This window comes from Urtica dioica, chromosome 1, assembly GCF_054948205.1.
Source record: "Urtica dioica subsp. dioica isolate 48M chromosome 1, U.dioica_male_clone48M_v1_H2, whole genome shotgun sequence".
Classification (NCBI taxonomy): domain Eukaryota; kingdom Viridiplantae; phylum Streptophyta; class Magnoliopsida; order Rosales; family Urticaceae; genus Urtica; species Urtica dioica.
The window spans coordinates 17,902,301-17,913,829 of NC_142756.1; the positions used below are offsets into that span (position 1 = coordinate 17,902,301).

The 11,529-nt window shown below is 35.9% G+C and overlaps 1 protein-coding gene across 1 annotated transcript; it reads right to left on the bottom strand.

Moving 5' to 3' along the window:
- Window positions 1-1,268: 1,268 nt before the first annotated feature.
- Window positions 1,269-3,399, bottom strand: EMB2394 (Ribosomal protein L6 family). Its single transcript, XM_089614635.1, has 3 exons — window positions 3,233-3,399; window positions 2,218-2,529; window positions 1,269-1,725 (listed from the first exon to the last, which is right to left on the bottom strand). Exons 1-3 carry the CDS (start codon window positions 3,265-3,267, stop codon window positions 1,389-1,391), a joined length of 684 nt encoding a protein of 227 aa, XP_089470761.1. The 5' UTR covers window positions 3,268-3,399; the 3' UTR covers window positions 1,269-1,388.
- Window positions 3,400-11,529: the final 8,130 nt, after the last annotated feature.

The following is an 11,529-nucleotide window of genomic DNA, read 5'->3' on the forward strand; positions in this document are numbered from 1 at the left end:
CCAACGTTGACGACCTTGAATTTCGCGTTCCAAGAGCTTGATTCTTGACTCCTTTCTCTTCATCCTCAAGCGGAGAGCCACGTCACGCCAGCCGTCGAGACTCAGGTGTTCCATAGTCTCCTGCGTGAACCGCTTCTCCATCAAACTATGTTTGATGAGCTCAAACTGGGCTTGGGTGAGGTGTTCCGTCGCCTTTGAGGCTGGGGCTGAGGGAAGTAGGAGTACGAGCTTCTTGACGGCCTTGACGGCCCGCTTCAGCGACATGTGTGCCTCGTACCGAGCGTCTTCGCGGGTGAGCTTGGTGTCCTCTTCGGGGCTTATTCCTCGGGGCTCCACGTGCGGTGCCTTCAGGACGCAGAAGCCGTCGTTCAGGATGTGGCCACGTGGCATCTCAGACTCGGCGCGCGTCAGGCAGTACTTGGACTTCCTCCTCCCACGTCGCAGGTAATCGGGAAGCTTTTCATCATCGGCTTTGACTTCTTTGAGGTAGTTTTGCCAGTCCGCGAAGACCTTGGGATGAGCCTTGAAAACGACGTCGTAGATGTGGCGTTGGAGAGCGTGTTTGTCCAGTTTGAAGGTCTGGAGGTACTCATCAACGCGGTGATTGGGAATGAAGGAGACCATGGCTTTGAGGAAGGCGATGTGCTCGACGGGTGATTCGAGTTCCAACTTGTCCAAGAAGTCAAGGCTGCTTAACAACTCGGTTTCCTTCTCTCGCAGCAGGAGATCATTATCATCACTCGCCATTGCTGTCATGAAGATCAAGTTCCGATGAATAAGTCCTTTTTCACTGCAACAATGGAAACTCGAACAATGTTCAGGTGCTTTTGGTATTTCAGGTTGGGGAGTGAATCAACGTCCGCTATGCTATTAATACGGGATTAGAGTAGGATTAGGAATTCGAATAACTATAATATATCGAAAAGGCATGTATATATTCTGCACGTAAATCCTATATATTCTTTTTCTTTTTTTTTTATTTAAAGAGCGAGTTTTTTTCATTAATAAGCAGTTGAGGCGGACCAAATCTAAGGCCCAATAGCCCGCTAAACTGAGGCCGCCCGAAGCCACCACTAAACTAAATAATATATACGTTTTTTTTTATTAGTAATATTGATATGCTTTGAAGTTGAAGCGTAAGAAAAGTGTGTTGTGTTTGTGTGTCCAATTTTCCTAATAATATATTTATGTATCTGATTTCTGGGTATTTCATATGACTTCAGTCCCTCTGCTCTGCCTCATTAATTTTACTGGTGCACATAATAAGATGAGAGTATAAAGAGATTAAAATCAAATCAAAGTACAACAAAACCAGGTACACATAATAATGTTCCTTCCTCTAATATACACTAAACAAGAAACAACGAAAGAAAGAGGCTAAAATGAAATCACTTCTTCTTTCCTGCTTTCCCTTCCTTTCTTCTGACGATCTCGTCGGCGTATTTGACACCCTTGCCCTTGTAGGGCTCGGGCGGCCTCCACTTCCTGATGGAGGCGGCAAACTGTCCGACGGCGCTCTTGTCGTAGCCGCCCACCACGATCCTCGTGTTCTCTTCCACCTTCACCTGAATGCCGTCCGGGATCGTCATCCTCACCGGGTGAGAGAACCCCAGACTCAGCACCAACTCCTTCCCTTCCAGCGCCGCACGATACCCTACTCCGATCAGTTGGAGCCTCTTCTCGAACCCCTTCGACACTCCCACCACCATGTTGTCCGTCAGAGTCCTATAATTCAATCAAACACTCGCTTCAACTTCACATTCCGGTTTCTAATACAATCAATATCTATATACTTTGAATCCTTAAGGTCGGAATCGGATGAGCGGGTCTGAGGATCCACCGCTCTGATACCACACACACAGAACCCTCTGATTCTATTGATAAACGATAAGACAATACAAGCTAACCGGGTATTCTAGACACTCCTATCTCTTTCGAAAGGATGAACCTGAGCTTAAACTAATTCCTCCCAAAATGATTGTTTATTTTCGGCTTATATATATAAACTAATAACTCCTAATTTTTCCCTAAACTATTAATTATGTTATTGCGTAAAGTCCCATCCCATCAGGTTCCTATCACATAATCACATCTTTGACAGTGGCTTCTTCTTAGAATGGTTTCATTATCTTTCGAAGTCTTGCTTCGTGCGGGAAAAAAAGAGGTCATAAACGTTGTTTGAAGCTATAAGCCTAGTAGGGAATGGTAGAGTTTCACCTGAAGAGGCCGTGCATCTGATTCGCTCGCCTGGTTTCAAGGGCTTTTCTAACCCTTATGATCCCAGACTCGTCCCTCTCAACCTTGATTTCTCGGGGGTAAATCAGCGCTAGTTCTCCCAAAGGCCCTTTTACTTTCATATCCTGGCCTTCCAAAGTTATCGTGACACTTTTCGGCACCTCGATCGGTTGCTTCCCGATTCTGGACTCCTTACATTCTATCGCAGTCCTCTTCAGATTCCCAACACGAGTCACTGGAACGCTGCAAATCGATAATCCACTTCTCTCGCCCAAAAATACAGACGGCAGTTTGCTGACAAACACGCACAAAATTAAATTATCTTCAGATTTTGAGTAAACATACAGTACCCAACGAAGTTAGATGCAAAAACATTCAAATAAAACCAAATTCCACATCAAAGAAGGTTTTAACTAAAAATTTCTCACCAAATAGTTTCAAGTTTCCAACAAAATACTAGACACCGCTAATCCCAAAATTAGAGGTTCATTCACCTTGTCAGATATCAAGATGCCCAAAAACCAACTTAGGAATGTATAAACAATGTTCTTCTGTGACTTTCATCGAACACCACACTGGTCCACACAGATATCAGTATTCCAAGCAATTTGAAATCGAAATGCTCGGTCTATAAGATAGAACCATAAGTTTCCCAGAGAGTTAAAATATTAGCAAGAAAATTGATAAACTCCATTACTATTTCTGGTATAATTTGGCTCGAAAATAGTGCTGATTAGCTATAATACATTTCATGGAAATAACTACCACAATAAACAGCCACAAAACTCGACTACATTACACTAATTCTGAAATTCATCAACGAAATCAACGAACTGATAGCCTAGAATTAAAAATAAATAAATTCAAAACAATCGTAGCATTGAAATGTAAAGCTACTTATACGAACTTCCAAGTCGTCGAGCTTCAATTGTGAACAAAAAATGAAAGAAAAGTGATGAAACAGTTAGACAATGAGTGTATATATTGTGGATTTTACCTGGAATGGAAAGAGGAGGTGATTGAGGAAGCCATTGTTGAGAGCGTCTGAGAGCAGTAACGGTGGTGAGAGACCGTTTACTGGATTATCCAAACAAATCACTCTGGCTAGGCCGTTATCCAGACATATTGACTCTATTACCCTTGTCGCCTGCACTAATTCCGGAAGTATCCCCCTATGACTATCAGTCCCTTGTTAGATCCAACAAGACTGCCAGTGACCAGCATTGAGTTGGGCCATATATCTGATTGGTTAAAGGAAACAGAGCTGAGCCCAAGATGACTCAAAAAACCAGAAAAGAGAAATTAGGCTCGCAAAATCATATCCACCATCATATCCCTATATAAATGAGTAATAAATAAAATACGGGTATTCTTCATTAAAAATTATATGGGTATGAATATGGTATAATTTTTAAGTACCTTACTCGGGACCCTATTCATTCCATACCCGTTTGAAATTATTATTATATTCTTAAAATTATAACTATATTTACGAATTTTTAAGCAAATTTTAGTTTACCTATTTATTAATTTAAGTAGTTTTTTAGGGTTTAGGGTTTAATATCAAATGGGTAAAAAAAACATACTCATGGGTTATGCTATATCCTCTAGGGTTTTACGCGGACCCATTATAAATAAATGGGTATGAATAGGGTATGGTTTAAGAAAATCGCGGGTAGGGTTTGATTTTGCAGGATCCTATACAAACCCTATCCATTGTCATGCCTAATAGAAATTGAGAAATTTAAAGAAAATATTCAGGTAAATTACAAATAGATTTATTAAAAATATTTTTATTTAAAAACCTAATTAGTCTTAAACATGGATTCATAAATTATCAATATCAATTAGTATCAATTAGTCTTAAAATTAGCATTTTATGTTAATTTCCGAACATAAAATGCTAACAAAAGAATATGATTGGGCGAAGGAAACAGAGCTGAGCTCAAGAAGACCCAAAATAAAAAGAGGAAATATCATGACTTTTTTTTATATAACTAAAATAATGTGGCTAAAGTTTATAGCTCGAATATTGTGTTTTTAAGTTCTAAGCAATCATTATTTTAAATGTTTTTATATTTTTTTCAATTTGAATACACTTTTTAAAAGACTATTTTGAAAATATTGCACTTAAAAACACTATTTTTGTAATTTTCTCAAATAAAAGGTAAAATAAGTTAGAGAAAGATTTAAAAGAAATTGCGAAATTAAAACAACAAGTATTCAAGTAATTACAAATATCTTTACTAAAATTAATTCTTTAATTAAAAAATAATTATTGAATCTTAAAAATTTATTTATAATTTAGAAACATAATTTAGTATGGCAAATTTCCACACAAAAACTTTTAAGAAAATGGTAAATTTTTTAATTTTGAAAAATTTCCGGATAATTTTAGAATTAGTAAAATTAAGGGGAATATTCTTTAGTAGGAGTAAATTAGGGTGCGTTTCCACATTACTTTTTTTTAATTAAAAAAAATCTAGCTCCGTCTAAGGAGAGACAAATATAGTCAAAAGAGAGAGAAATAAAACTTACCAATTATAACCTTATTATATATACCTACTTACAATTCACACCACCTAATATTAAAATAAATTTGTAACTAACTAAGTCATCTTAATCTTAACGTTTGGGATCTAGCCAACGTTTAGAAAGTTATGGGAAAATAGCAAAATGTATGAGGTGGCAGTGAGGTAATAAGTTAAAATTTCAAAAATGTCCTTAAATCAATTTAGCGGTTTTTTTTCTAGATTTGTCATTTTATTTCTCTTTTGATTTTGAATTCGTCACTTTCTCTCTCCTATTTTTTTCAAACATTTTTTTTCATCCAAACTTCAAAAATCCATATTTATCTCATATGAACTCGAAATTGAGTGATTCCAAATCCTCCAAATCCTACGGATTTGTGGCGTCTCGAGATCTTCAAAAATAGACTCATTGTGTTGGATTAAAAAATATTTTTAATGCCATAGATGTAGAGAAATCACGTTACTGCCTTAGCTATGGAAATAACTGAAAATTTTCAGAAATCATTTGAAAATAAATGAAATTTATTGAATCTTTCTGGAAAAGTCATTACAAACACACATAAACATGACACATAAAACATGATTTTTCATCAAACACAATGGATCTATTTTCGAAGATTTCGGCGCCACGAATCCGTAGGATTTGAAATCACTCAGTTTCGAGTTCATATGAGATAGATATGTATTTTTGAATTTTTTATGAAAAAAAAATGTATTCAGAAAAGTATGAGAGAGAAAGTGACGAATTCAAATCCAGGAGAGAGAAAGTGATGAATTTAAAAAGCTAAGGTCATAAACTGTTTGGCTATTTTTCCAAGAGTTGCAAACGTTAGCTATTTCCAAAACATGAATAAATAAAAAAGAGGGAAATAAAAACATTGCGGGCACTTACGTTATAATTGTACCATTCAAATTCAGACGAGAACACATACATCTTTTTTAAGAAGTAGTAATGTGGAATAAGAGATTTATTTATAAATTTTATAAACCTAAAGGGATGACGAGTCTAGTGTCTTATTTTTCAACAAATGAAAAAAGCTGCAATTTTATATTGGTAAAATTGTATTTCGATAATTTTCAAAGGAGCGTTGCTATTTAGCTTGAGTACAAATTTGAACGATCCATACACTTTTTGATACATGGCACCTTTTAAAACACATTTTGGTGTTTAATGCTTTTGGGTGGGGATCGCGTGAAATCGTGACTCGTGCTACAAAGCATATAATCAAATGTTAAAAGTAGGTTAATATTTTTTTTTTATTATTTTACTAATCACAATTCTACACAGTTGTTGTTAGTAGTGATGTGACTAGGTTACTTAAATTAGTAGCTAATTAGGATTGTGGGGGTGGGGATCATATAGATAAGAAAATGGGACAAAATGAAGGTGTACAATATTTTATTTTATTGGCTCTCATTGAGTTTTGGGTAGAGATGTTGTCATTAAAGTAATAAATCTTCCAGCAAAAAAAGAAAAGAAAAAAGCACCTTCATATATATATATATATATACGACGATTTGTGTTCAGCTGATTTATGAGAATTATAGACCATATTTACTTTTTTATTTAAGTATTTTAAAGTGTGGCAGGCGAAGACGGTAATTAAGAAAGAAAAAAAATCATTCTTCACGACAAAAATGCATTATTGATTTTAGACTTTTTTTTTTTCCTTCAAACATTTTATGTAGACCTTTTAAGAATATAATTTTTAGCTTTTGAATAAAGACAAACAAAATAAAGATATTACCATTTTAACTTGAATACATAAGTTTCAAGGATTGAAATACAGTGGAAACGAAAAAAACAAAAAAAAAGTAGGTGTATTGGTTTTTGTCACTTTTCGCTAGTGATATAAACAAAACTGCTAATTATCGAAAAAAATCGCAAATTACCAGCAAAAAACCAAATCGATTATTGAAACTCCGAAAATCGGTTCAATTTTTTTAAATTTAAAAAAGTTGGGCCAATATTTTTAAATTTTATGGGTGACAATCATCTCCACGAGTATTATCCACCATAATCTTCCACGGAGTACTCGTACTCATGTTATGAAGGATCTTATGTTAGATCCGAATATTAAGGGTGAAATTCATCACTTAATTCCATAAATGAATCATGTTGAATAATTAAGAAAGCATAAAATAATAGCGGAATCGTACCTGATGAATCCATGACGGTTGGTCTTCTAGATCAACACGTATACCTTAGAGAGCCCTTTGTTTCTCTCTTGATCAACACGTACACCAATCGTATTTATAGGCAACCATTAAGTTAACCTAGCGGGCTTCCTATTTCAGCCCATCATATAAATAGAAGTCATAGTGGTCTACATATTAAAGGCCCACAAGTTATTAGATACATTAAAGCCCAATATCCGTACAACAAATTAGATCACTTTAAACGGGTTATCTTTATTGACTCACAACACGTAATTATTTAACATATAAGCCCAACATTGGATTAAGGATCCAACATGTTGGATTAAAGATCCAACAATCTCTCACTTGGGCTACATGTTTAACCTTATAATTATGTATTGCAAAAATAAACGAAGGAGCTCAACTTTATTGTCATTACCAAAATGTGTCTCATAACCAATCCGGTCCATCAACCATACCAACATAGGATCAAAGCGGCATTCGCTACATCTATCGTAATTATACCCATCAATGGTCACGTATATTGATACAACTGAACGACATGGATCATGAAGTGGATGTGTAGTATGGAAATTTCATGTCATGTGACCTCAACATGCCTATTTCCATTTGGTCCTCCTTAAACCTTAGTGAGATCAAACCATATACTAGAAAACAGAGTCTAAATAAACCAAAACTTAATTTATGCCGAAAACCTCAATAATTATTAATAAAACCAAACATGTCTGTAATATAAAAGCACTAAAAATAGCAAACAATAACAAACTTCCACTAGAACTGAATATCCTGAACTGAAATAATACCCATATGAGCAGTGTGCTCGTGAAACACTTTGGGTGGTAGTCCATTAGTAAGCGGATCCGCAATCATGGAATTTGTTCCGATTTGCTCGATAGACAACTGTCTAATCTGAATCTCTCTTTCATAACCAAGAACTTGATGTCGATGTGCTTCGACTTTGTAGAGCTCCTGTTGTTGTTGGAGTATAGTACGACATATTTATTGTCACAAAATAATTGAAGTATTCTTTCAATACCATCTACCACTACTACAAAACTGGGATCCTACAACTCTTAAAAACAGTTGTAGAATGATTATACAACGCTTATTAAGCGTTGTAGGTGCTTCTACAACGCTTAGATATCCGTTGTAGAAGTTCTACAACGCTTACACATCTGAGAATCTTCTACAATGAAGAGTTCCATTGTCCAATTTTCCAAACTTCCAGAATATCTCGCCGCGGCAATGTATATTTCTTGCTGCGGCGAGGTATTCTACACCGGATTAGACATCCGCTGTAGAACTATATCGCTGCGGCGAAAAATATACACCGCCGCAGCGAAAAATATCTGGGTTATACCCTTATTCTTGTCGCCGCGATGTATATTTTGAGGTAGTTGTCTTGTAGCTTTTTTTTACCGCTATCGCTAGAACTAGTAGTAGTCGACGACATGAATTCTAAGAAATACAATTCAAAATATAATCTCAATTTCCAACTCAAATTCAATCACAATTTCAGCTCAAATCAAATCAAGAACTCAATCTCAATTCCAACACGAGACCAAACAAAAATTATATCTCAATCCCAACTAAATATCAAATGCAAACTCAATTCCAACTAAATATCAAACAAATATGGTGTTTCAACCTATTTTATATCAATGCATCCTCTTAATTCCAAACAAACACTTATTTTAGACCTAAATTATACATAATTCTCAATAAAAAAAACTAATCCGGTGTGTAGATGAGGAGCACGAAGGCGTGGAAGAAAGAGAGAGTTGGAGTTGTGGCTGGAGATGCCTAGGCTTGTGTGAGTTTGACATGGTGGTGGATTTTGTGGGTTTGTGGTTGTGGGTTTTATTGGTTTGTGGTTTGGGTTTTGTGGGTTTGTAGGGGTGGAGAAGAATAATGAGGGCGGAGAGAGAGAAGTGAGGGCGGATAGAGAATGAGAAGTGAACGTGGATAGAAAGTGAGGGCGTAGAAGAAGAGTGAGGGCGGGGAGAGAGAGAGAGAGAGAGAGAGAGAGAGAGAGAGGATGGAGAAGGTGAATGAAGAAGAAGAAGAAGAAGAAGAATGAAGAAGAACAATTATTTAAGTCTGAAATTCGCGCATGATTGTTGAAAAAATTTAAATTTTTAGGAATTTGAAAACGCTTCTACAATGCTTAGAATAATCGTTGTAGAACTCTCGCCGCGGCAAAGACTATTTCTCGCCGCGGCAAGACTGCTGAAAAGTAAACCCAGAATTGTCTTACCGCGACGAGAGATAGCCTTTGCCATGGCACATATATGTTCTCACAAAAGGGCTCTTTGGAACTCTTCTCACCGCGCTACAAATCCTTTTTCGCCGCGTCAAGAATGTCCTACAATACGTTGTAGAAGGTTCTCGCCGCGACGAAGAAGAATTCTCGTCCCAGTGAGGTTCATTAAATGCCACTAATTCCACAACGCTTAGATTATCCGTTGTAGAAAGTTCTCACTGCGGCGAGAAAAATACATCGCTGCGGCGAGCTTCTACAACGGACAGTCTAAGTGTTGTGAGAGATCTGAAATATGGTGAAATTTTACAACACTTATTATAAGTGTTGTAGAAACATGAAGCTTCTACAACGCTTATAGTAAGTGTTGTAGAAACACCAAGCTTCTACAATACTTAGCCATAAGCGTTGTAGAATCACCCAATTTCTACAACACTTATTTTAAGTGTTATAGAATCTAACACTTATTTTAAGTGTTGTAGAATCTCCAGTTTCTACAACACTTAGCCGTAACCTTTGTAGAATATGTGTTGTAGAATCCAACATTTGTAGTAGTGTACTATGCGCAGCCCGGTGATAAAATTCCACAACCATATCCCTTGATTGGACGCCTCATAACAAGCTACAAATTTTGTTGCCACAGTGGAAGATGCTATAAGAGACTGTGTAGCACTTTTCTAGGAGATAGCACCTCAAGCCAACAAATAAAAATAGCCTAATGTAGATTCCATACTGTCTTGGCATCCAGCAAAATCAGAGTCAGTATACCCAACGATCACTAGTACAAAATATAGCATCAAGTGCGACTTTTTTCGCACCTGAAAGTGCAAAAGTCGCACCTGAAAGTACTTTCAGGTGCGACTTTAGATGCGACAAAGTCGCACCTAAAGGTCCGCACCTGATAATCCTCTTGATTATCAGGTGCGACAAGTCACACCTGAAAGTCTTCAACTATCAGGTGCGACTAGTCGCACCTGAAAGTCTTGACTATCAGGTGCGACTAGTCGCACCTGATGCTCTTTATCTTTTTTAAAAAAAATTAATATGCTGATTATATATTACAATATATAATCAGCATATTAAAACTAATCAAAACTAATTTCATTATATTCCTAATTGATAAATTACAATATATCTTAATTTTAATTTCATTAACTAATTACAATTCCTAATTGATAAATTACAATATATCAAAACTAATTAAAACAAAAACAAATTTAAACTAATCACATTATTACAATTACTAATCAATTAACTAATTACAATTCCTAATTGATAAACTAATCACATTATTACATTATTACAATTATTAATCTTAATTTTAATTTCATTAACTAATTACAATTCCTAATTGATAAATTACAATATATAAAAACTAATTAAAACAAAAAAAAAAATTTAAACTAAACACTAACCTGTAGACTCGGGACGAGGCGAGCGCATGGCGGAGAGTGAGCAGGGGCTGAGCGCACGGCGAGAAAAATCAAAATCGGACAACGCGAATCAGCAAACACGGACCCTCACTCCATACAAACATACAAACCATAAACAAGAATCATGTTTTGTTTATGTTTGTGTATTCCTGTGTTTGTGTTTATGTTTGAATTCCTCTGCAAAATCCATAAAGTTACAAGGGCTTGTCACAGAGTCTACTAATTAACCAAAAGTGAATCAAGTTATGACTCCCAACCATAATTTCAGTGCTATACACCAAGTTCGCACCGACTTCTACCAGATCTCCGACTCAGATTTTAAAATTAACAGTAATAGCAATAATACAAAACATTCGACCCTTTAGAATTAGAAGCCATGTTTGCAACCTTCCTAAATTTCTAGAAGCAATAATATTACAGAAACATACTAGTAGTTCAATTGCCAGGTAATTGAGATACAAGATCGCTTTATACATTTAAGATTCTCAATTCTCAGGATCCACTCAATCACATAAAAAAAATGGATATAGAAAACAAGGGACGTACCTCCTGAGCAGAAAGGCAGATCAAAATAGCGGTATGTTTCACTGAACAAAGAGAAATCACAAAGAACACATCAGAACATGTTAGATTTTAGCAATGCAGCAGTAAATATCATAACTTTACAAGCACAGTTCTATCTTAAAAAAACAAAAACAAAAAGTGGTAAATGGATGAATAATGATATTAATAACGCCAAAGATGGAAACAGAATTATGAACCAAATACAGGAAATATCCAATTCGGCTCAACTATATATAAGATGTCAACATCCTTGCCCAAATTTGTATAAAATCGCACTCCAAATAGATCAGTATCGCGGATCAGTATTCCCATTAATAAAATAAGCTAATTCAAAATCCAACCTAGC

Coding starts and splice junctions, on each gene's coding strand:
- EMB2394 (XM_089614635.1), bottom strand. CDS start 3,267: ATGGCTTCCTCAATCACCTCCTCTTTCCATTCCAG. Junction 2,530..3,232: donor ACCTCCTCTTTCCATTCCAG/GTAAAATCCACA, acceptor CGTGTTTGTCAG/CAAACTGCCGTCTGTATTTT. Junction 1,726..2,217: donor CAGATGCACGGCCTCTTCAG/GTGAAACTCTAC, acceptor ATTGAATTATAG/GACTCTGACGGACAACATGG.